Below are 23400 nucleotides of genomic sequence, written 5' to 3'. Positions count from 1 at the left end.
CTTTCAACTTCATACAGGCCCAATGTTTGAAACCTTAGCTGTGCTTCCTAGCGCCCCATCTAACGTTCTAGCTCCAAGCTAACATAACCGGTCTCAGTACAACAGTACGCTACGTTGTATTGTCAGCTATATCATAGGGCAAATGTTTTAGCGATGCTAATGAAGTTCTGTCCATGTTTATAGACAACAGTGAGGAGAGCCTGTGATGAACTTTGGCCTGCAGTTAGCACTAACGCTAACTTGTGAAGTGATAGGCCTCCATGTTTGCTACATCGGGCCCGTAGTCTTGTTGATTTTGGGGGTAAGTAGGACCACGATAGATTGGACGGGCCGCCCCGTAGTCCGAGTCCAGCCTGGACTGAGTTTGCCTTCGGTTGTTGAAGGTCCACCACGGGTGTCGGTAACGAAGCCCTCATGACCGTATTTACAGTCCGCCAGTGCTGTATATATATATATATATATATATATATATTTATATACCATATATATGTTCCATCACCTGATTTACCATCATTAAGCACTGATTTACCAAACCAGGTGTTGGATATATAGGTATATATATATATATATATATATATAAATCCTATACAAATATTTTTATGTAAATATTTTCCCTATGATCATAGCCCCCTGGTCAAATGACACATTAAAAAACATTATTATTATTTATTATATTATTTATTATTAAACAATTTACCATTACCGTTGCACACACCACATTTTTATATTTATAAAATAAATAAGCAGTAATTATTATTAATAGTAATAATGTAAACGTAGAAGATTTATTCACTTATTTACACGTTTAATAATTCGACCAGGGGTGCGCAAACTTTTGCATACGGCTGTATATAAATGTAGCTAGCTACATGATCGTGTAGAAATAGTTCGAGACTTTGTGAAATGTTAAATATTATATTTAGATATTATTATGCAGGACTTAATACACCGTTATTAACGCGCTATTACAGGTTTACTACTGTTTATTAACGTGAATAGCGGAAAGCTAAACATGTCAATTAAACCGTAACATTAGCTAGATTTGTTAGATTTTGTTGTTGTTATTATTATTATTTATTTTATTACTGTTTTAAACAGTTTTAAACGCTTTTAATGTAAAATTTACTGTAAAAAACAAACAAACAAACAAACATGGCTTAAATAAGCCCCTTAGCGACGGTAGTCAGGCAGAAGAGCGCGCGTGAGTGTGAGCGGGAGGAGGAGGAGGAGGAGGAGGAGGAGGAGGAACACGCACACAGAGCCGCCTTCAAACATGGCGTCTTGGAGGGGAAAATGAGTAATATTATGAAAAAGCGGAGGCCTCGGTGCTGAGCGTCCCGCCGAACCGCCGCGGATCCCCGACCTCGGGTCCGAGGGCTTTTTAGCCGAGCGTCCGAACCGAGTCGACAAGGTCGTGTGGGGCGAGCAGGGCGCGGGGGGACCGAACCGGAGCGGAAACCGAGCCGCGGCTCCGTCTTATTTTGATGCGTCGACAGACGGAGAGCTAGCTCGCTGCTAACAGGCAGGAGGCTGGGCTGGGGGAGCGGGGCTGCGTGCGGAGAGAGGCCGGGTTTCCCTTCGCTTCTCTCGCCGCTCTGCTCTCGGCGGCTCGCGGCGGCTCTCGGCGGTCAGCGCGTTTTAGGGGGAGTGTGGTGAGATCAGCGCCGTCCGGGCGGCCATCAGCGCGCGCCGCTGTTATTATCCTCCCCACTGAAGTGGCCCGAGCGGAGGGAGCGAGCGGGAGAGCGCGAGCGGGGGAGCGGGGGAGCGGGCACGGGCACAGCTCGGGGCCCGCCGGGGGATGCTTGTATCCGGGGTTAATCGTTAGCGTTGCCGCCGGCATGGCTTTAATTACTCTGATTCTGAACCTGAAAAGGAGGTGAGGGTGTTTTTCTCCTTTTTTTGGAGGTGGTCGCTGAGCGCCCCCCCCCCCCCCCCCCCCTCTCTCTCTCTCTCTCTCTCTCTTTTCTCCAATATGCTGCTTTTCACTCCTATTGGCTCCTTCACTACCCGAGGATCACCAGGGGAGGATGAGTAGCAGCGACTAGCACCTGGATCCGGCTGCTCTTTATTTTTTATTTTAATTTTTAATTTTATCATTTTTATTTTTTTATTATTATTATTTTTATTTCGACCCCGTTTTTTCCTCGAGAAATGGACAGAAATTACCCGGGAGCAGGCTTCGGAGATCTGGGCGCCGGAGCCGGATGGAGCTACGAGAGATCCGCGAAAGCGAGGTGAGGCATGCGGGGGTTCTGCGCCTTTAGGCCGGGCAGAGGTGAGGAGAGGAGAGGCGGGGAGAGGAGGTGTCCTGGAGGTGGAGGTGATGGACTGGAGGGGGTGGAGGTGGAGGTGTGGGGGGGGGGGGGGGGTCGTGCCCATTCTCCTGTCTCTGACGAGGCGTTTGCGTAGGATGTCATAAGCGGGCTTTATTTATTTTTTAAGACGCAGAGGAAGGTGGACGGGACGGGATGGGACTGGGGGGGGGAGAGGGGGGGAGGGGGGGGGGTCGTATTTGTTATTCAGATAAGCAGAGGAAGGGGGTCTTCAGGTTGGAAATGCGAGGAATGTGATTGACAGACTAATGTGCGGGTTGGTGAGGGGGTCTACCGAGGGGAAAGATGGGGTGGAGGAGAGGGAGGTGGAGGAGGTGGAGGAGGAGGAGAGGGAAGAGAAAAGATGGGGGCGGGGTATTGATGTCTTGATGCCAGCGATTTCAGTCCTGAAGAAACCCCGTGGATAATAATAATATGTATGAAATCCATTAAATAAACGTGTCTCTGAGGAAGAGGAGGAGGAGGAGGAGGAGGAAGAGGACAAGCAGCTCCGTCTCCAAACACCAGCAGCCATAAAAATGTCACAGCGAGGCTAAGCTAGCTGCGCTAATGCTACCGCGGCTTAGACTAAACCACTCAAATAACCCCATCAAATACCCCCCAGCCTCCCACTCGAGCCTCAGCGCGTTTAATAAACCGCCCTGGCTCCAAAAACCCTGAGGAAACAGGGGCGAGAGGACCCCAGCAAGGCCTCGGTCACTGACGTTAGCTAGCCGGCTGGCTAACGGGGCTAACGGGGCTAGCTGTAGCTAGCTAGCTAATGGTGGCCAGTGTCGCATATAGGCCTGGCCGTGAGGCGCCGAGAACAGCAGCCAAGCCCCAGCCTTAGCGGTAGTGCGGGCTTTCGCAGCTCACACGAGACTCAAACGGGGTATTTTTAAGAGGTTTTCAGTCCAAACTTATTAAGTTTAGCTTCAGATTTTTGGATCATCCCCCCCCCCCCCCCTCCTCCTCCTCCTCCTCCTCCTCCTCCTCAGCGCCACGCCGCTAAACAAGCCTAGCTGATGCTAGGAGCTGCTAGCCGCCAGCCAGCGCTACCTGGGCTCCTTCTGTTCCTGCAGGGGTTCAGTTTTAAGTTTTTCACTGAAAAACAAACGATTATACGGTTTATTAATAACTCATATGCCGCAGAAATGGACGAGCAGGGCTGCTTAACCCCCCCCTCCCCTCCCCTCCCCTCCTCCATGTCCTGCAGAAGGGGGAGAAATCAGCAGCCTGATTCAGGCTGGATCCAGGTCATGGAGGAATGGAGATGAAGAAGAAGGCTGCCGCCATGACTTGCCATCCCTTTCCCCCCTTTGCTGCTCTGCTGCTTTACATGCTGCTGTAATTATCATGTAATAGGTCTGCGGTGGAGACGGCCGACTGCAGCACACCTCCGAGGCCGTGGACCTGCTGGGGGGTGAAATATGGCATGGGGCAGAAAATGAAGCCACCTTCTTGGCTGTATCCCGTTACTGTACTGGAAGGGGAATCCCACCACTTTTGCAGAATTCCTGCATAGTTTAGGGGGGACGGTTCTGCAGTTCCTTCACCAACCCAACCTGGAAGTTGAAGCAGAGAAGCATAGCACGTTTAAAATACGCCAGATTTATTGATTATCCAAATCCAGCAGCGGACCTACACGCCTCTTTACATGGGGACTATATTTATATATATATATATTTTTTTTTTTGCATGTATCCCTCCACCAGGAATGTTTTTTTTTTTAATCATCCCAAAACTTCCCGAAGTCTTAAAAGTGTCTCAGGCATCAGGCGGTTTTATTCATATCCATATTTGGTGGTCTTCTGCGGGGGGAGTCCTCTTAAGACGTCTGGCTCCCTCCCGTCCCATCACCGTAAACAGTTCGGACTTATCATAGTTGCCTGACTTTCCCTTTTAGGCCCTATTTGCTTTGCAGCCACAGACAGCTGGCGATCGGACTGACCTGTTTAGGGATGATCATTTGTGTGTGTGTGTGGTGGGGGGGGTCAATTTGCTGGATTCGGTAACATCGCTAAAAGGGGGATTCCACCAGTTTTTCGAAATTCCTGCATAGTTAAGAGATGATTCGGTGGGTCATGGTAGAGGAATATGGACGACTTCTACACAGTGCTGGTGCCCTGACTCCAACATCCAATATACCAATACCACTGGGAAAAGATTTCGGGGACTAGTTTGCCTAGGAACGTCCTGCATGTATCCCTCCACCCTACATTACGGATGGGTTTCAGAACCGTTCGAAGCCAAAATGTGGAGATTGCTGACTTTCCGTTGGTGTGTTGACAGTTCTCTCTCCTCTGCCCTCTCGTTTGTCAGTTTGGTGTACGGCAGCGCCAGATCGTCACATCCAGAATCGGAGCTCCTCCATCGCCAAGCGTACGCCACTCCTCACCCCCTACAGGGTTATGCAACCAATCACCACCCTGGCAGCTCTGGACAGGGTGGGGCGTGGGGGGCAGCCGGAAGGAGTCTGAGTGAGTGACACTTTCTTAAAGATCAGTTGTGATGAAGGCACTGTTACCTGTTCACCTGCCCATGAAAACCCTGTGATCTCCCAGTGTCTGAGTGTAGCGTATATGTGTAAGGTCAGTAGTTCAGTTAATCGTTCAGTTTCTTTTAGTAGTAGAAGAACAGCACGTTTCCTCACAAGTGTACAAGTGGAGCGAGATTACGGTCCTCCAGGACCTCCACGGCGGAACAAGGAACAGAAACAGTACAGTACAGATACACAAATGTGCAAACATGGAACCAGAACAACGCAGTGAATACCATAAACACAACAGACACAGTAAACAGACGCCAACACAGCACTCAGTACTGAACGTGTGGGGTGGGGATAAGGTGCTGAGGTGTGTATATATAGATATATATATAGATAGATAGATAGATATAGTCATCATATATACAGTCAGTGGGTCAGCTCCTCCCCAATGACTATATAGATCATATATACAGTCAGTGGTTCAGCTCCTCCCCCAATTAATGTATAGATCATATATACACTCAATAGATCAGCTCCTCCCCTAATTAATGTATAGATCATATATACAGTCAGTGGTTCAGCTCCTACCCAATGACTATATAGATCATATATACAGTCAGTGGTTCAGCTCCTCCCCTAATTAATGTATAGATCATATATACACTCAATAGATCAGCTCCTCCCCTAATTAATGTATAGATCATATATACACTCAATAGATCAGCTCCTCCCCCAATTATTGCATAGATCATATATACTCTCAATAGATCAGCTCCTCCCCCAATTATTGTATAGATCATATATACACTCAATAAATCAGCTCCTCCCCTAATTAATGTATAGGGTATATATACTAACAGTGGTTTAGCGCCTCCTGCAAACACTGTATAGGTCACATAGGTCGTATGTACAGTCAGCGTTCATGCTCCTCCCACAATTAATGTTTAGATCATATATACAGTCAGTGGTTAAGCTCCTCCCACAATTAATGTATAAATCATATATACAGTCAGTGGTTAAGCTCCTCCCACAATTAATGTATAGGTCATATATACAGTCAGTGGTTCAGCGCCTCCTGCAAACACTGTATAGGTCACATAGGTCATATGTACAGTCAGCGGTTAAGCTCCTCCCACAATTATTGTATAGATCATATATACAGTCAGCGGTTAAGCTCCTCCCACAATTAATGTAAAGATCATATATACAGTCAGTGGTTAAGCTCCTCCCACAATTAATGTAAAGATCATATATACAGTCAGTGGTTAAGCTCCTCCCACAATTAATGTAAAGATCATATATACAGTCAGTGGTTAAGCTCCTCCCACAATTAATGTAAAGATCATATATACAGTCAGTGGTTAAGCTCCTCCCACAATTAATGTAAAGATCATATATACAGTCAGTGGTTAAGCTCCTCCCACAATTAATGTAAAGATCATATATACAGTCAGTGGTTCAGCTCCTTCTGCTTCTGTTCGTTTGCTGATGGTTGACTGATCCACAGGTCTGCCGGCGAGCACCGTCCAGAGTAGTCTGCTGAAGGTTTCGCTGACAAGCTCCGTTTGAACGAGATGAGCTTCAGTCATGGCTTCTGTCGTTCTGTTTAGTTGGGTAAAAGTAGGCAACGGCATTAAGGGCGTAGCGTTAGGACTTTATTACCTATTTACTATCTATAACGTGTTAATAACACTAATAATCTCTTATTCTACAGAACACCAGTAGCGCCATTTTTCTTTTATTTGCCAAAGCCCTGCCAGGCTGAGCAGCCGGGCAGAATGCAGCGCTCTGTCTGTGCCTGTTGGTTTTGGTGCGAAGCTTTCAGACGCATTTCTTCTTCCTGCAGACGTTTTTTTTTTAATCCGTGAATCTCACATCCCACATAAACCAGCAGATTATGAGATTACAGATCTGACTCTGGAATATGTTCAAACGTCCTGAAGCCCAGAGCCAGATCGGTCTGCACACGAGACACTTGCCCGTTGTTTCGTGCTTTTCCTGCTCTGTTGCGTCCGATTAACGTCTGATTAGCGAACAATGAGGGGCATCGGCTACTTAAACGGATCTCCCATGAGATATGATCTCAGATATTTCTGACCACAGGTCAGGAGCAGCTGTTTTAGTTGCTACGAAAAAAATAAAACTAGCCGTAGTAGCTTGTCAGTAGCTTGTCAGCCAAACCTAGGAGGCAGCTGAGGAGGGTGCAGTAGTAGCATATGTAATAGGAGATTATAGGTAATTGGTGTATTCCTACGATTCTCAGCCCTGGCTCTCGCCCAGCACTTTTGAGTGTTTTTCCTGCTCCAGCTCACCCACGTAGCTTAGGAAGCTCGTAAATTAGATGATTGCTGGGATCATGTGTGCTGAAGCTGGGAGAACACCTAAACAGCCAGGCATTCCAGGGGTATTCCAGGACAAACACAGAGTAGCTCTAGAAGCTACCCAGCTTTTCAGTCAGAACTGGAGATGTTTCTTCAGGTTTCTTAAGCTCTGGTAAAACCGCCCATCGTTTTTGGCCAGGAACCACCGGGAAGAGGTGCAAGGGACAGGGGGTACTCATCGCTGCACGTCTGTACCAGACCACCACCAGACGTACACGGAAATGGGCTGCTGTAATGGGCTGTTGTTCAGGTTCCTCATTATGTGCTCATGTAACATTTGTAATTTGTGTTCTGACTCACAGGCTTGTCCGGACTTTTCGATGCCGGGCTACACCATGCAAGTCCCTCAGGTCCAGACCCATCTGTTATGAACCTTATCTCGGCCCTGGAGTCTCGGGGTCCTCAGCCACCACCCTCCGCCTCCTCTCTCCTCTCCCAGTTCCGCACTCCATCTTGGCAGACTGGTAAGCTCTGAGGCAGTGGGGTGTGTATGTGCTCGCTCGCTCGCTCGCTCTCTTGCAGCGAGGAAGACGGCAAATTCTCAGCAGATCTGGGCAAAATATCGCAGGCGTCACTAAAGATTTTAAGGCCCGTCAGCCAGCGCACTGTTGCCATAGCAACCACTTGAAAGGCACACATTAGTAAATGTTAATTATCCCACTGATTATTCTATGCTCTAAATGCACATTCTTCATATATTATTCTTAGCTCACCCTGTTACTGATTGATTGATTGATTGATTTATTTAGTGCTTATTGCTTATAAATAATAAATTCTAATCAGTTTATTGTTTGATCTCCCTCTTTTGTCTCCTTTTATCACCCTTTAGCGATGCACACGCCCGCCCCTGCAGAGCTTTTCATCTCCGGTGCCCTCCCTGGTTCTGGGTCGTTCCCGTCATCCTCTGCCTTATCAGCCTATCAACACCCAGCTTCCTTCTCTGGGCGCTCGTTTCCTGGGGTGACTCCCTCACTCTCTCTACAGGACACTCCAACTTTCAGCCCCACGTCCAACGGCCTGCTGTCTCCCCACGACCCCTTGCTGCACATCAAGACGCCCTCTCAGTCAGGTCTGGGCTTTGACCGCCTGTTGTCGTCTCAAGGTGCCGCCGCAGCTTACCGCGGGAGCCACGATCCTAGTGGCGGCAGTGGCGTCACGTCCGCCCAAGCTTCCTCTGCGGCTTCAGCTTCTGCCCGCCATCTGCAGTCTCACCAGTTTAATTTGCTGTCCTCGCAGCTTCAGGACCAGTCCTCCCAGTTGTACAGCGCGTCTGTGTTTTCTTCTACCCCTGCTCCCCCTCAGCCAAGCTCCCAGGAGCGAACGGTACCGCGACAAGACAGCGTCATTAAGCACTACCAGCGACCCTCGCCAGCGCAGGCTCCTGCCTCCACACCTCACCCCCTCCAGCACTACCTCAGCTGTGGGGTGTCTGGATATCAGCAGGCCCCTCATCCTCGTCATGCTGGCCTCTCCTGCAGCCCTCTCGGGGAGCACAGCCCTTCGTCTGACCACAAGCCTTCGCCCAGAACAGAGCAGTACCGACCCATCATCCAGCCCTCTTATGGATCTTCCTCGTCCTCATCTTCCGGTGGGCCAGGGAAGGGGTCAAAAAGCAGTTCCAGTAGTGGCTATTCTTCGTCCGGCTCTGGATCCTCCTCCAGAACCCCTCACACACCCCCTTCTGCATCCTCTGCCTCGTCTTCGTCCTCATCATCCTCTTCCTCCTCAGCATCGGCTGGCGCTCGCCAATCTAACTCCATTCCAACCTCTAGCTCTGCGTCCGCGTCCTCTCGGCAGCAGCCGCCGACCCAGTCCGTGCCTCATCCCCCGCAAACGCACTCGCAGCCCCCTCCTAGCACTTCGAACTCCTCCCAGCAGACCCTCCCCAAAGCTTGCCTCTCAGGCTATGGCTCCCCTGTGGCTCCAGTCAAGTCATCCAGCAGTCTGACAGGCCAGACCCCTCCCCAGCAGCAGCCTCAGTCCTTCTCTCCAAGCCAGCCCCCTGCATCACACTTATCTCAGTCCTATGGAGGATTCAGTTCCCCACAGACACACGACCTACCTTCTGCCAGGACGTCTGGGGTTGCGAAAGGGTATGGAAGTCTGGGGAGCCAATCGTTTTCAGCAGAATCGGTATATGGGGCAGATTCAGGTTATGGGTCACTGCCTCCTTCTCTGGGGGGAGCTGGGAGCCCCTCAATGGGCTATGCTGCCTCAGGGCACTCTCCTGCACTCTTGCGTTCAGGGGCGAGCGGGGGAACAGCTGGTGGGAGTAGCAATGGCGCTAGTACCGGCACAGGAGGTGGAGGTAGTGTTGGGGGAGGTGGAGGAGGAGGGGGTTCCTACCACATCCCAGATTCCAGCCCGTCTCCGTCTGGCAACTCTGGAATCATCCGCCCGGGCCTGCACTCTCCAGCTCCCTCTCGGCCTGCTCAGTCGCCTGTTGGAACAGGATCCAACAAATACCTGTCCTCTGTTCTCTCCCCGTCCTTCTTACCCTCCCCGCAGGGTTTCCCAGACACCCGGGGAGCCCGATCACAACCCTACCACCCCTCTGCGTCTCAGAAAACGAAATCTGATGCCAGCATGCTTGGCGTAAACGAGTCCCGGCCACAACAGGATGACGACGACGATGACGACTTCCTCATCCAGCATCTGCTTCAGGCGCAAAGTCCTACTCCTCAAGCGTCCCATCATCACGCCCCTCAAAGCCATCATTCCGCGCAGCCAACCCAGCAGCCCCCGGTTCTTTCACCCCAAGATGGAAACAAGGGGCTGTTTAACGAGATGAGCAAGAGCTCCGAAGAGCGATACCATCTTCAGAGCGTTATTCGAACTCACAGTGCCACCTCTAACGCTGCGGTGTCTGGAGCAGGGAGTGGAGCAGGTCTGGACAGTCAGTTGGAGATGTCCCTAAAGAAACAGCAGCAGCAGCAGCAGCAACAGCAGCAGCAGCATCATCAACAACAGCAGCAGCAGCAGCATCAACAACAACAACAGCAGCAACAACAACAACACAAACATCAACAACAGCAGCAGCAACAGAAGAGCAACAGAACTGTGACAGAAGGAGGAGGACGAGGGAGCACCGATCAAACCCATTCCCATCCCCATCATCACCATGACTCAATGGGCTCAGTCGTCCATTATGGTCGGGGTGACCCTTATTCCCAGCACTCCATTCCCCAGCATCCCTCCTCTCACCATCAGCACACTCCTCACACGCCGACGCATTCTCACCTGCATGCTCACTCCCACATGGATCTTCAGAAGAAGCCGCAGGATTCTGCAGACATGGCTTACATTCGCAAGACACCCGATCTGCAGCAGCATCACCACCAACACCAACAGGCACATCCGCAGCAGCCAACCCCACAACATCATCAGTCTCATCAGCAACAGCACCAACAGCAGCAGCAGCAGCAGCAGCAACAACAGCAGCAGCAGCGTCAGTCTCAGTCCCAGACTCTAATGGACTCTCCAACAGACCAGTCTCGCCAGCCTCCTCATCTTCTGCAGTCGGTGCTGTCCCACACCACCCGCACCAAAATGGACCCTCAGCAGCAGCAGCAACACCCTGTCAGCCAGCAGGCTTTGATGGAAGCAGCCAGTGGAGTTACAGCGGCGGAGGCCCACACCCAGCCGCAGGCATCTCAGCTCCAGCTTCAGCTGCAGACCCAAGCCCTGGAAGCCGCAGGTCACTATGGTCGTAGTTCCCAGCAGCAGGACCAGAACCACGCCAAATCTACCGCGGTGTCTTCTCTGGACATGCTCGAGCGCTCTCTTTCCCGAACCTCCAGCCAGGAGGGAGGGATGGTGGACGACAGGGCAGGAAACGAGGGAGGCCGAGGAAACTCTGGAGGTGGCTCTGCAGCAAGCGTGGAGAGACACCGGTCACAGGATCAGCAGAGACTTGCATCCCACCATTCTTCACAGCACCACCCCTCAGAGCTACACTCGTATCTCTCCGAGCCAGATCTGGGCTTATCCACCGCATCCCATGGACATCACCTATCCCACCATCACCATCAGCCACAACAACCCACTCAAGCTCCCCAGCACCCCAACTCCCACCACCAGCACGCTCACCCGCAGCATCCTGCTCAGCAGAGCCATCATCACCTTGCTTCTCAGTCGGCCTCTGCAGCGGCACAGCAGCAAGAGCAGCCTCATCCTCCCCACTCCTCTCAGCTTCCTCAAGCTCAGCTTGACCAGCAGCACCAGGCAGACCATCACTTTGACGCTAGGAACTCAGCCGTGAAGTCCAGCCAGAATCAGAATCAGGCCCAGCAGAGCCAGAGGTTCGTTCCGCTAACATCCATCTGTTTCCCGGACTCTCTGCTCCCAGACGAAGACCGTTCCTTCTTTCCCGGAATGGAGGACATGTTCTGCCCGGAGGAATACAAGTCCAGCTGTCCCGGAGGATCAGGGCAGGGACAGGATGGAGTTGCCCAGTCTCAGTCAGGACAAGAAGGCATGGATGGCATGAAGTCAGCTGCAGAGGGTGGAGGAGATGATACAGGGGCAAGCTACGACATGCTTGGCCACCACGGCGAACAGGATTATGGGCAGTATTGCCATGACCTCTCCGAGCCTGACAATGGAACCATGCATCTGGACCTCGACTCCTTGAAGACCCATGAGCTCCCATCGACCGTCAATACGGAGCAGCTCGGGCTGATCCAGTCTCAGCCACCCAATCTGGCCATGGGGAATGCTGGGAATGTTGGGGAAGGTTCTGGTGCCAAGCTGGGAGGTTCTGGAAGTTCTGGGACTGGATCTGGAGGCCTCACCTCACCGATTTTCTGCTCGTCCCGTCCCAAGAAGCTCTTGAAGTCCAGCTCCTTCCACTTGCTCAAGGAGAGACCCGATCCGAATTCCCTTCCTAAAAAGAGCTACGCACAGGAGTACGAGTTTGAGGACGACGAGGACAAGGCCGATGTTCCTGCTGACATCCGACTGAACAGCCGAAGGCTTCCCGACCTGATCCCGGACCTTGTGTCCAGCTGTCGGAAGTCTGGTGGAACTATGAGCCCTCTAATGGGTGACTTGGATTTTGGATATCCTTCTCTCGGCCCACCTCCACAATTACTGCCCCATGACGGACCCAAAAAGAGAGGCAGGAAGCCGACCAAGCCCAAACGGGAGGGACCCCCAAGGCCCCGCGGCCGCCCTCGCATACGCCCTTTGCCCGAGCCTCACCACTCCAGGGGCATGATGGGAGAGTGTGGAACAGCATATGTGCCCGAGAGAGGCAGGGGACGGGGCAGAGGACGAGGGAGAGGCAGGCGAGACGAATCGATGATGGACTTGGACGCGGCCAACAAGGACCAGGGTCAGCTATACCAACAGCATATGCAGCAACAGCCAATGCACCACCAGCCCCAACAGCACCAAGAGCCCATCAAGCCTATCAAGGTAGGTTGCAGAGAGAACAAGCACCGTGTAAGAGTTACGCATGCCAGTGTGACGCGAGTGTGAGTTTAATGGAAATCCTGTGTTTATCTTTGTAGATCAAGCTTCCTATGGGTACCATGTCATCGTCTGATGCCCTGTTGCGGACAGATTCTTTATCTGGTACCGACCCAGCCCTCTCGGACGGTTCCGTGGGCTCAGCTCCTTCTTTGGGTTTGAGCCCAGGGACACCAGGAGTGCCTGATATCAGCAGACCTCAAGACAAGAACAAGTCCAAAACTCAAGAGGTTGGAATTTATTCTGTACTACTACTATTCTTCAGGAGGCGTCTTAAACCAGCTTAATTGCCCAGTCCAATCTAAGTCTCGTAATGCTGACTATCAACCGATTCCGATCCCATCTTTGTGTTTGTATAAATAATACAGCCCCTCAAGCCCCTTAGATGAAACATGCAGTTAATTAACACTAGTAAACACCAGCAAGTCGCAATATTTTTGTAATCAGATAATAATATAATCAGATGTAACATAATCAGACATTGATTTATTTAGTTTAGGACCATTCAGCTCTCAGTACTTTTAAAACGCTGTAGTGACCTAGGACCCCCAGTCCAATGTCTTAAACCAGCTTAATTGCCCCCCCCCATCTGATCCGAGTACCCTAAAGCTGATTGTTGTCCGATACCGATCCGATTTGATCTTTGTGTTTGTGTATATATAATACAGCCCCACAACTTGGGTAAGACCTGCTGTTACTAATAACACTAGTAAACACAGCAAATCACTGTGTTTCATAATCTGATAATAATACAATCAGATGTAACATAATCAGACATTATAAACTAGCAACTTTTCCTAAGTGACTCCCTGAACATTTAGCTCTCAGTACTTTAATGCTGACTCTTTATTTAGTTTGATAGCACCTTTTCTTAAATGGCTGGACCATTCAGCTCTCAGTACTTTTAAAACACTGCAGTTAGCTAGGTTTTCTAACCCCCCTGTCCGATCCGAGTCTCATAATGCTGACTATCTGTCACTTCCGATCCCATCTTTGTGTTTGTATAAATAATACAGCCCCACAACGTAGATAAGACGTGCTGTTAATTGACTCTAATAAACACACCAAATCACAGTATTTTATCATCAGATAATAATATATCAGATGGAACATAATCAGACAATCAGGGTCTGATCAGACATCAGACCCCCCCCCCCCCAATCCAAGTCTCGTAATGCTGACTTCCTGCCGCTTCCCGTGTGGACCATAGCAAGATTAGCATTCAACTCTTCACACAGTCTGAGTAGGAGTAGGGGTTGTGGCTGGTTTCTCAGCAGGGTCTAATGAGGGTCGGGAGATGGTAGACGTTAGTTGGACCAGTTGTGTTGGAGGCAGGGACAGACTGTAGCTAAAGGTCTGTAGCTAAAGGTCCTGCTCATCTTCTGCTGTCTTCCTCCCTAGATGGAAGAAAAGGAGTCTGAGAAGACCGGCTTCGTGGCTTCCTTCTTGGATTTTCTGAAGTCTGGGAAAAGGTCAGGCAGCAGCTCTGGGAACGGCGATTCGTCTCCGGGGAAAAGTGGAGGTATCCGTCCCATATCCCCTCAGCCACCGCCTCCGCCGGCCCCCGCAGCCCCGTCCGCCTACGGGGACGGCGAAGGCGACGGAGGTCTGACGCTGGGTGGATGCCCAAGCCCTTGCAAGCGCTTGGATGAGGAGCTGAAGCGAAACCTGGAGACACTTCCATCCTTCTCTTCGGATGAAGAGGACTCGGTGGGAAAGAACCAGGACCTGCAGAAGAGCATCTCCTCGGCCATCTCCGCCCTGTACGACACGCCACAGCTCAGCACCTCCACGATGCAGCCTCCCTCGCTCCCTCCACCTCCTCCTCCTCCTCCACCGCCTCCCCAGGCGCCGCTGACACCAACACAAGCGCCGCCCGCCCTTAGCCCGCAGCAAACCGCAGCGCACATGCACACTCAGCCTCCGCCGCTGTCCATGGAGTCTCCGGTACTGCCGAGGGAAGAGCAGGACGAGGAGATGGAAGAGGAGGAGAAGATGAAGGAGGATGAGGAAGACGAGGAGCAGGACAAAGAGGCGGAGGAGAAGGAGCCAGAAATGGAACTGCTGACCGTTCCCAAAGTAGGAGGTAAGGACGACGGGCTGGAAGTCAGTGGGCTTCAGTTCAGGACACCATGATATAGTCCCTTAAGAAAGTGGGATCCAGTGGGAAGCTGTTTAGGCTGCGTTCACACAGCTGGGAGAAGGTGCCCAAATCCGATCTCTTCCGAAATCCGAGTCAAAACACACTGAATCTGGCATTTCTAGGTCCGATTTGAAATCCGATACATATCCGATACAAATTTTATCGTATCGTGATACACAGAGGATATCGTCAGTGCTTAAAGAGAGCACTGACCTGCTGCAAGTTTCATTACCAACAGTGTAATTAGACTGGGTTAATTAGACGAAGTGTCACTGTATCCAGTACGGGATAGTGGATAGACCTGAATAGTAGCTTTTAAGAATCTGTCGTGATGAATATTGTGTATGGTGATGGGATATTTTTACTATATCGCCCAGCCCTAGTGGCAGCGCAGCTCAGTCCGATCAGCCAGATCAGAATTTCACAGCCGCCACAAGAGGGCGCTGCTGCTGCTGCCGCTACGCCAGCCAAGGACAATTAAAAATATCTTCAAAATAATAATAATAATAATAATAATAATAAAAGCCAAGGATGCTGAAGCCGAAGTGTCCGAATTAGGTCAGTGTGGCGTTTATCAGTTCAGGTGTCTGAGCTCTTGAAGCTGAATTTGACATTCTGATTGGAGCTTTTTTGTTTAGGGGCGGGACTTTATCGGTATGTCGGGTGTTTGAAGAGAGCTCTCATTCATGTTTGACTTGAACTCCAGTATGGGGAGTGTTTTTGTTCTCTAGGCGTGGACGACTGTTATGAATAAAGTCCCGCCCCTCAACAAAAAGAGCCAATCAGCTGCTGGTTATCAGGAGGGTCAACGAACAAATATTGTTCTTTTCTGTTGCAGACTCCCCTAAAGAAGCTCCTCAAGCAGCAGCCCCGTCTTCCCAGCTTCCACCGCTCTTCCCATCTTCCCCTGCCCCTTCCTCTTCCCCATCCCCACCTCCTCTTCCTCCTCTCTCCCTTCCGTCTCCCCTCCCTCAGCTGGAGGACAACCCGTCTCCCCTGCAGAAGCCTCCGCCGCCGAACTCTCCTCCTCCATACAGCCCCCTCGCTCCGTCCTTACCCGTCCTCTCCCCCCCGCCCGCCCCTCCGGCCACCTCTCCACCATCCTCCAGTCCTCCACCACCCAGCCCTCCTCCACCTCCTCCTCAGCAGGCTCCAGCTCCCTCCTCCCCGGAGGAGCCCCCAGCCCCTCAGATCCTGCCGCTGCACCTGGCGCAGAAACAGAGGGGCGCCGCCGTCACGGGAGACACTGACGAGGACGAGAGCGAGAGCGGCGGAGAGGGCATTTTCAGGGAGAGGGACGAGTTCGTGGTGCGGATAGAGGACATCAGGACACTTAAGGTGCACGTCGCTACCATCCTGTTTTTTTAAAGATCCACTTTTTATGGAGCATTTCTATTGGTCCATTTATCAGGATCCATGGTCCCAATATAATCGTGTAATTATGTCTGAAAAATAGGCCGTTAGTGGCAGCCCTAATGGGATCCAGCTGCTGCTGGAGTAGATTATAGAAGCCATCCTAATGAATGAAAGTCAGGGGGATCTATTGTTTGCTGGTTCACCATGTATACAGTAGTGTGTATGTGTGTGTGTGTGTGTGTGTGTGTGGCTCAATGCTTTGCTCGTCCACAATCACAATAAGTCATTCTGTTTTTCCCCTTTTGCCTCTTCCCAGATGGCGCTGCAGACAGGCCGGGAGCCCCCTCCCATCTGGCGTGTTCAGAAAGCCCTCCTGCAGAAGTTCGCGCCAGAGATCAAAGATGGACAGAGGCAGTTCTGTGCCACCAGTAACGTGAGTCCTAAAGCACGACCTGTTACTGTCCCCACCGCAGGGTATCGTAGCCTGGGCCTGGTCACACTTCTAACCCGAGACATTACTGGGATCGTCTCAGCTCCAACGTCCTGGCTCAGCTACAGAGCCACCGAGCATCAGACACAGCACAGCGCTGCTGCTGTTACGAAGTCGAGTGACGGGCAGTTTGGACCCGTAGCCGGCTCGTAGCTGCCAGCTAACCGAGGCTCGAATTACGCACGTTTAGAGAGAGAGCAAAGCTTTTTTTTAGTGACCAACACTATCTGGCCAAAAGTTTGTGGACACCCTGTTCAAATGAGTGAGCTTGGCTACACACAGCTTGTCTATTAGTCTGTTAGTACCGCCAACAGAATAGGACCAAACATGAACCTGTTAGGCACCATGCTTGCCTAATGGCAGGCGTGGGCTAGAGGGGGGCATTGAGCTGTGGAGCAGTGGTGGTAGGATAGGCAGTTACTCCACCCAGAAGTAGGATAGACTCTTTTTAGTCAGAGGAAACAAGGAATTGACAGCTGTCCCAATACTTTTGTCACATAGTGTAGATTCAGTTTTTCTTTAAGACTCTTTGACAGTTTCAACAGGTCATGTGACTCATTTTGTCTGTTGTGTCCCCCCTCAGTATCTCGGCTATTTTGGCGACGCTAAGAAACGGTACCAGCGGCTCTACGTGAAGTTCCTGGAGAACGTCAACAAGAAGGACTACGTAAGAGTGTGCTCCCGCAAGCCCTGGCACAGACCCTCCGCAGCTCTCAGGTACCTCAGCCTCAGCGGCAGTTCTTTAAGCTGTCCGTCACAAAACTGTCCCCAGGACTGATGAACGAATGCCTCCGTTAAATAAACGCACGGCTCAGTAATCCTTCATCTCTTCTCCCTCTTCGTCCCTTTTCTCTCCTTTCTCCTGCCTCCACGTCTCCACGTCGTCTGCTCAGGCGCCAGTCGCAGTCGGTCCAGAAGATCGCCCCGCCTCCCAACAACCAGACCCCACCCCGCGCCGCGCCGCGAGACGAGAAGGAGAAAGAGCAGCGCGAGGCCAGAGAGAAGAACAACGTCCGGGTGAAGGAGCAGCAGGAGAAGGAGCGCGGGGCCAAGGTGAAGGAGCGAGACGAGAGGAAGGAGAAAGAGAAGGAGAAGAAAACGCCGGCGCCTCCTCCTCCTGCTCCGGTGCCGCAAAGGGCGGAGAAGCGCTCGGCGGAGCGAGGGAAGGTGAAGGAGGAGAAAAGGGCTGCAGCGGCGGAGAGGAAGACGGAGCGCTCCGTGAAACAGCAGCAGCAGCAGCATCAGCAGCCAATGAGGGTGAAAGCAGAACCTCCACCCAAGAAGAGGAGGAAGTGGCTGAAGGTGCCTGAAGTTCCCTCATCATCCGAGTCCGACTCCTCAGCCAGCGAGGAAGAGAGTAAGTGCCAGGCTGAAGCTGGTGTGGATCTTATAGCACACTCTCCTGATCGCCTCCAGGTGGGGCGCATTAGGGAGGAGCTCAGCAGCCCAAGTGAGGGCTGGGCCACCACAGTCGTCCATATATATGATAAAAAAAACATTGGGTCATTTTACAATTCTTCTCCTAATATTACTGCTGATATTACTGCTACTAATAGTAATAATTATAAAAATTCATAAAGAGAAATATTTTAGTTTTATTTTATTATTTTATTTAACGATTATTAATAAAAAAAACTAGTAATAGTGAATTAATGAGAAATTAGGATCGATAAATAACGACCCGCCGCTCACAGTTCGGCTCACGCAGTTGGGACACATGGTCAGTTTTTGGGTCATATGGACAAAAGTATTGGGACACACCTCCTAATCACTGAGTTCAGGTGTCTGATTCAGCCCCTAGCTGGCCAGGGCCGCATCACAATCCTATTAAATCATCGTCATCGAGTCACTCCCGGTGTGTAACCCTGTGTGTGTGTGTCGTGTTGTTGTGTTCTCGCAGTCTCTGTGAAAGCAGGCCTCAACACCCGAGCCATGCGGGAGATGTACCGAAGCTACGTGGAGATGCTGGTCAGCACAGCTCTGGATCCAGACATGATCCAGGCGCTGGAGGACACTGAAGGTGGGACACGAACGCTGTATAAAACCTCCTCCCAAATCTTTCCCCTGGACTTTAGTAATTGTGGGCCGCTTGATTCCCTGTGTGTCTCAGATGAGCTGTACCTCCCTCCCATGCGAAAGATCGACAGCATCCTGAGCGAGCAGAAGAGGAAGCTTCTGAAACGAGTCAGCATGAACTCCCAGCACCAGGTACTGCTCTGACTTCTGCATGGATGGTGGATGAGGTCTTTGACTTCCTTTGCTTTGCACCGGCGCTACGAGGCTGATGCAGCATAAGCAAGTCTATTAGAGATGAAAGCTAAAGTTAGCACCATGCTAATTGGTGTCCATAAGCTTCCATTGCTTGTTAGCTACGTTACTGTTTGTGCTGAATGTGCTGAATGTGCCCACTCCTCCTTCATAACCTCCACAACCCCTCTGCCCTGCCCCACAGGAGGTCCTTCACACCTTCCCCCAGCTAACAGCAGAGCCCCTTGACTCCGGAGCAGCGAGGGTGAAGCTCGGTGGGGAGAGCTACAACCGGAAGACCCTGAACCGCGCCAAGAAGAGTGTACCCAAACCACAGGTGCGTACTTTCACGCCTGGGCAGACCTGGAAGACCTAAAAGGACCCTTCAGGCCCACACGGTATCCCCCGAAGCTTTCCGGGCGGAGGAGCTGTATGTGTGTACGTAACTGTCCGGATCAGATATACAGTACAAAGTCCGGGGAACGTCGGAGTGAGCCCATACGTGAACAGAGCTGGCGCGTTAGGGACGAGTCCCACACACCCTACACAGGCTCCGCCCCTTGCCTAAACCATGCCGAACATTTCCCGTAGTGAGAAAAAGGGGCCTGACTCAGGATAGTGACTCCGGATAGGGGCATTTTCTGGAGTTTCTGAGTGAATGCTGCTATAAAATACACAGAATAATGCTTATAGACTATTTACAACTTATTTATTATCCGTTATTATACAATTTGAGTTTGAACTGGGTCTTAAATGGGTTGAATCTTTCCTCATGCGCTCTACTTTCCTCCCTCTCCCAGGACCTCAAGCTGTCAGCAGAGGCGTGCCGACTCTACAGTCTTTACCATTCTCTGCACCATTACAAATATCACACTTTCTTAATCTGTAAGAAAGAGGTAAGTTTCCCTTTCACAGACCTTGAACCTTTCACTGAGCATTGCTGTGAGAATTGGATTGCATTCAGCAAAAAGAGATGTTGCATAAATAAGCACCAACTCCCCAGCTATTCTTCCACTGCTCCATTTTGCTCAGTGCTGCTGGGAGGGCTTTATTTACCCCTCTAGCCCACTCCTGGCATTAGGCAGCGTGATGGTTTGGAATTGGTCCATCAATGCTCTACAGGGACTAGACAAGCTGTGTGTGTGTGCGATGACACAGATGTGCAGACGCACACACAATGTGTGCAGCTTAAAGTAGCGAGTGAGAGGGTGTCCACAAACTTTTTGTTTTTTTTCTAACAATTGTTCGTTTTGTTTTTGTGGCTTGATTTCTTTTCTCTGTTAGACGAATACCATCGAACAGGCCTCAGAAGATCCCGGGCAGGAGGAGGTTGTTCAGCAGTGTATGGCCAACCAGAGCTGGCTGGACACGCTTTTCAACTCCTTCTTAGAGCTGATGACCCTCAGTGCCAAAGCCTGAAGGAGCCAAAATGAACCGGTGAGGGGCGGAAAGGAAGGGGGAGGAGGAGGAGGACGGTGGAAGAAACGAAGGGACGAATCCAGAGACCTCTCGTGGAACCAGTATCGTGGATTTGTTTTCAGCGCCCCCCGACCACAACCCCCCAGCGCCCGTCCTCTCCTGTGCTTGTTTTAACCCACGCGCTTCTTAAGACGTGACCTTTTTTCCCCTTTAATTTTTTTATTATTATTGGAAATGGTAGTGGGTCGGCCTCCCCCTCCTGCCCCGGGCGATGATTTTCTTTCTTTTTTTTTCTTGACTGTTACGAGAAGGAAGCTGGACTCAAGCCCGGGACTCGAACCCGACCCGAAGGCGAACACTGAATGGACTGTGGTTTTGGCGCCTTTTGGTTTGGTTGCGTTACTCTGGCGTCTCGATTCACTGACGACTACCTGCTTCGGCGGCGGCGGCGGCGGCGGCTGCGACGCTTGGAGGAAGTCTGTTACTGTTTTGAATTTTACACAGATTATTTTTTAAGACTGCAAACGGTTTTATTCTGCATTTCTTCTTCTTTCGCTCTCGGAGCGAAACGCCGCGGCGTCAGAGGAAGAACCGGAACACTGACACGGTGGGGTAACGGTGTAACACTTTCAGGCTACGTGTGATTGACGCGAGTGACGCGAGTGAGCTATAGTAATACACACATTTTTATTATTTATATAAAAGACATTTCTCGTATGAGTGGCGCAGGGATGGCGGCGGCGGCGGTGGTGGTGGTGGTGGTGCAACGTTTGCGTTCAGATGTCGGAATCGCGCCGCCGCCGCTGCAGGGCTCCGAGCTGTCTTCCTGTAGGCGGGGGACGAGGCGGCGTCTGCAGAAGAGGGGGAAAAAAGGCGGAAATGAATAAACGTATACTTCAAACTACGCAAAACTGTAAGATTTCAGTGCATTCTTCAGAAGATGGACATGAAAATAAGAGCTAACTATAGCATTCACTTCCCACTAGGGAAAGATTATGTATTAGTAATATTTAAAGAGGATTGTTTTTGTTTTTGTTTTTTTGGTTTTGTTTTTAACTGTTTGTCCTTCGTCTGTATGATGAGTATTATTTTGGAACAATCTAATACTGTGCTTCTTTCAAAAACAAAGCCTTTGTGTAAATATTGTACAGCTCTTCACACAGATCTCAGTTCTTCTGTACATGGACTATTCCTGTATTTGACAAACAAAATAAAATCAAGGAGCGTATTAGGCCTCAAGAATCATCTTGCATGCTGCTTTTAGTTTGGTTGGTCTCTTGTTGAGGCGACTTTGCCCATTTTTTTTAAAAATTCACTGGACAGTAAGGAAGCGTGGGGTAAAACGGGGTAGGCCTGGCTAGCCTGGGTGGTTAAACCAGAGCCAGGGCCTGGCCTTATTCCTATTTTCCTACTGCTTTAGGCAGTAAATGCTGCCATTATCGCTACCGAGGTCTTCTACAGGTCAGCCCAGCAAATAAGCCCTTAGTCTCTTAATCCAACTACAAAATTCTAGGGTTAACCTGGTTGATTTGAAAGCATGCCTTTGGTCTCGTTTGTCTCCAAGACGATGGTCCAAGTCGTTATGATAGTCAGCCATTATCACATACCACATAAGTAATTCATCTGAGATCTTAAGGCACTAAAATGAGATACTACATCATACAGGTTCTAAAAAGATTACTACTCAGCCTTTATGGGCTTCTCATCATGTCCTGAGAGACGTTAGGGGATTCGGGGTCATCTCAGCGGGACACTGTCATGACGTTTGAAGTCATTTTGATGAGATACTTGGCCATTAGAACGAGATTCTCAGGCATTAGAATGAGATACTGGTCATGAGATGTCGACTGAGAATGAGATAATCAATAGATTTAGGGTTTAGTATGAGATACTGAGTCATTTTTAATTAGGTATCAAATTATGAGATAGTAAGTCAGTTAAATAAGATATTCTCTCATTATTAGATACAGTGTAAAAAAGCCACTAAGTCAGTTACAAACTTTGTCATTGTGAGATACTAAGTAATTAAAATGAGATACTAAGTCATTTTGAATTAGGTACCAAGTTGTGAGATACTAAGTCATTACAATGAGATAGTTAGTCATTTTAGGTACCACATTATGAGATACAATGTAGTAAGACTACGTCAGTTCAAAAGGATGAATCACTGTGAGATACTAAGTCATTAAAATGAGATAGTAAGTAAGTTTAATAAGATATTAAGGTATTATGAGATACGGTGTAGTTAAAAAAAAGGTATGTCGTGAGATACTAAGTAATTAAAATGAGATAGTCATTTTGAATTAGGTACCAAGTTGTGAGATACTAAGTAATTAAAGTGAGATACTAGTTCATTTTTAGGTACCACATTATGAGATACAATGTAGTAAGACACTACGTCAGTTCAAAAGGATGAATCACTGAGATACTAAGTCATTAAAATGAGATAGTAAGTCAGTTTAATAAGATATCAAGTCTTTAGATACAAAGATTGGTCATTGTGAGATACTAAGTCATTAAAATGAGATAGTAAGTCAGTTTAATAAGATATCAAGTCATTAGATACAAAGATTGGTCATTGTGAGATACTAAGTCATTAAAATGAGATAGTAAGTCAGTTTAATAAGATATCAAGCCATTAGATACAAAGATTGGTCATTGTGAGATACTAAGTCATTAAAATGAGATAGTAAGTCAGTTTAATAAGATATTAAGTCATTAGATACAAAGATTGGTCATTGTGAGATACTAAGTCATTAAAATGAGATAGTAAGTCAGTTTAATAAGATATTAAGTCAGTAGATACAAAGATTGGTCATTGTGAGATACTAAGTCACTACAATGAGATAATGTCATTTTAATTAGGTACCAAGTTATGAGATACTAAGTCGTTTAACGAGGTATTAAGTCATTATGAGAAACTATGTTAAGATACCAAGTCTTTTTTAATGTAAATATGTTGTTTATAATGCTCATACTCTTTCCACTATTTCATAAAATGGATTAAACTATTGGTAATGAACTAATTAAACATTTTTATTAGCTGCACCGGAGCAGCTCATCACTCAGCCGCAGCTCCCCGCTGCCCC

General features: G+C 49.4%; 1 protein-coding gene across 1 annotated transcript; it reads left to right on the top strand.

Annotated features, from left to right (window-relative positions):
• Window positions 1-1247: 1247 nt before the first annotated feature.
• prr12a (proline rich 12a) lies at window positions 1248-21539 on the top strand. Its single transcript, XM_072666595.1, has 15 exons — window positions 1248-2237; window positions 4638-4795; window positions 7487-7648; window positions 8014-12602; window positions 12698-12886; window positions 14058-14742; window positions 15638-16137; window positions 16472-16588; window positions 17229-17362; window positions 17539-18002; window positions 18546-18665; window positions 18756-18853; window positions 19098-19229; window positions 19693-19788; window positions 20177-21539. Exons 1-15 carry the CDS (start codon window positions 2155-2157, stop codon window positions 20309-20311), a joined length of 7662 nt encoding a protein of 2553 aa, XP_072522696.1. The 5' UTR covers window positions 1248-2154; the 3' UTR covers window positions 20312-21539.
• The last annotated feature ends 1861 nt before the right edge of the window (window positions 21540-23400 follow it).

The sequence above is a fragment of the Salminus brasiliensis genome, chromosome 22 (genome assembly GCF_030463535.1).
Source record: "Salminus brasiliensis chromosome 22, fSalBra1.hap2, whole genome shotgun sequence".
NCBI classification, from domain to species: Eukaryota; Metazoa; Chordata; class Actinopteri; order Characiformes; family Bryconidae; genus Salminus; species Salminus brasiliensis.
This window is presented reverse-complemented; position numbering and strand designations above follow the sequence as displayed.

Excerpts from the sequence above, each read along its gene's own strand:
- prr12a (XM_072666595.1), top strand. The coding sequence starts at position 2,155 with ATGGACAGAAATTACCCGGGAGCAGGCTTCGGAGATCTGGGCGCCGGA. Across the intron at positions 2,238-4,637 it reads GAGAGATCCGCGAAAGCGAG|TTTGGTGTACGGCAGCGCCA; the intron begins GTGAGGCATGCG and ends CTCGTTTGTCAG. Across the intron at positions 12,603-12,697 it reads AGCCCATCAAGCCTATCAAG|ATCAAGCTTCCTATGGGTAC; the intron begins GTAGGTTGCAGA and ends TTATCTTTGTAG.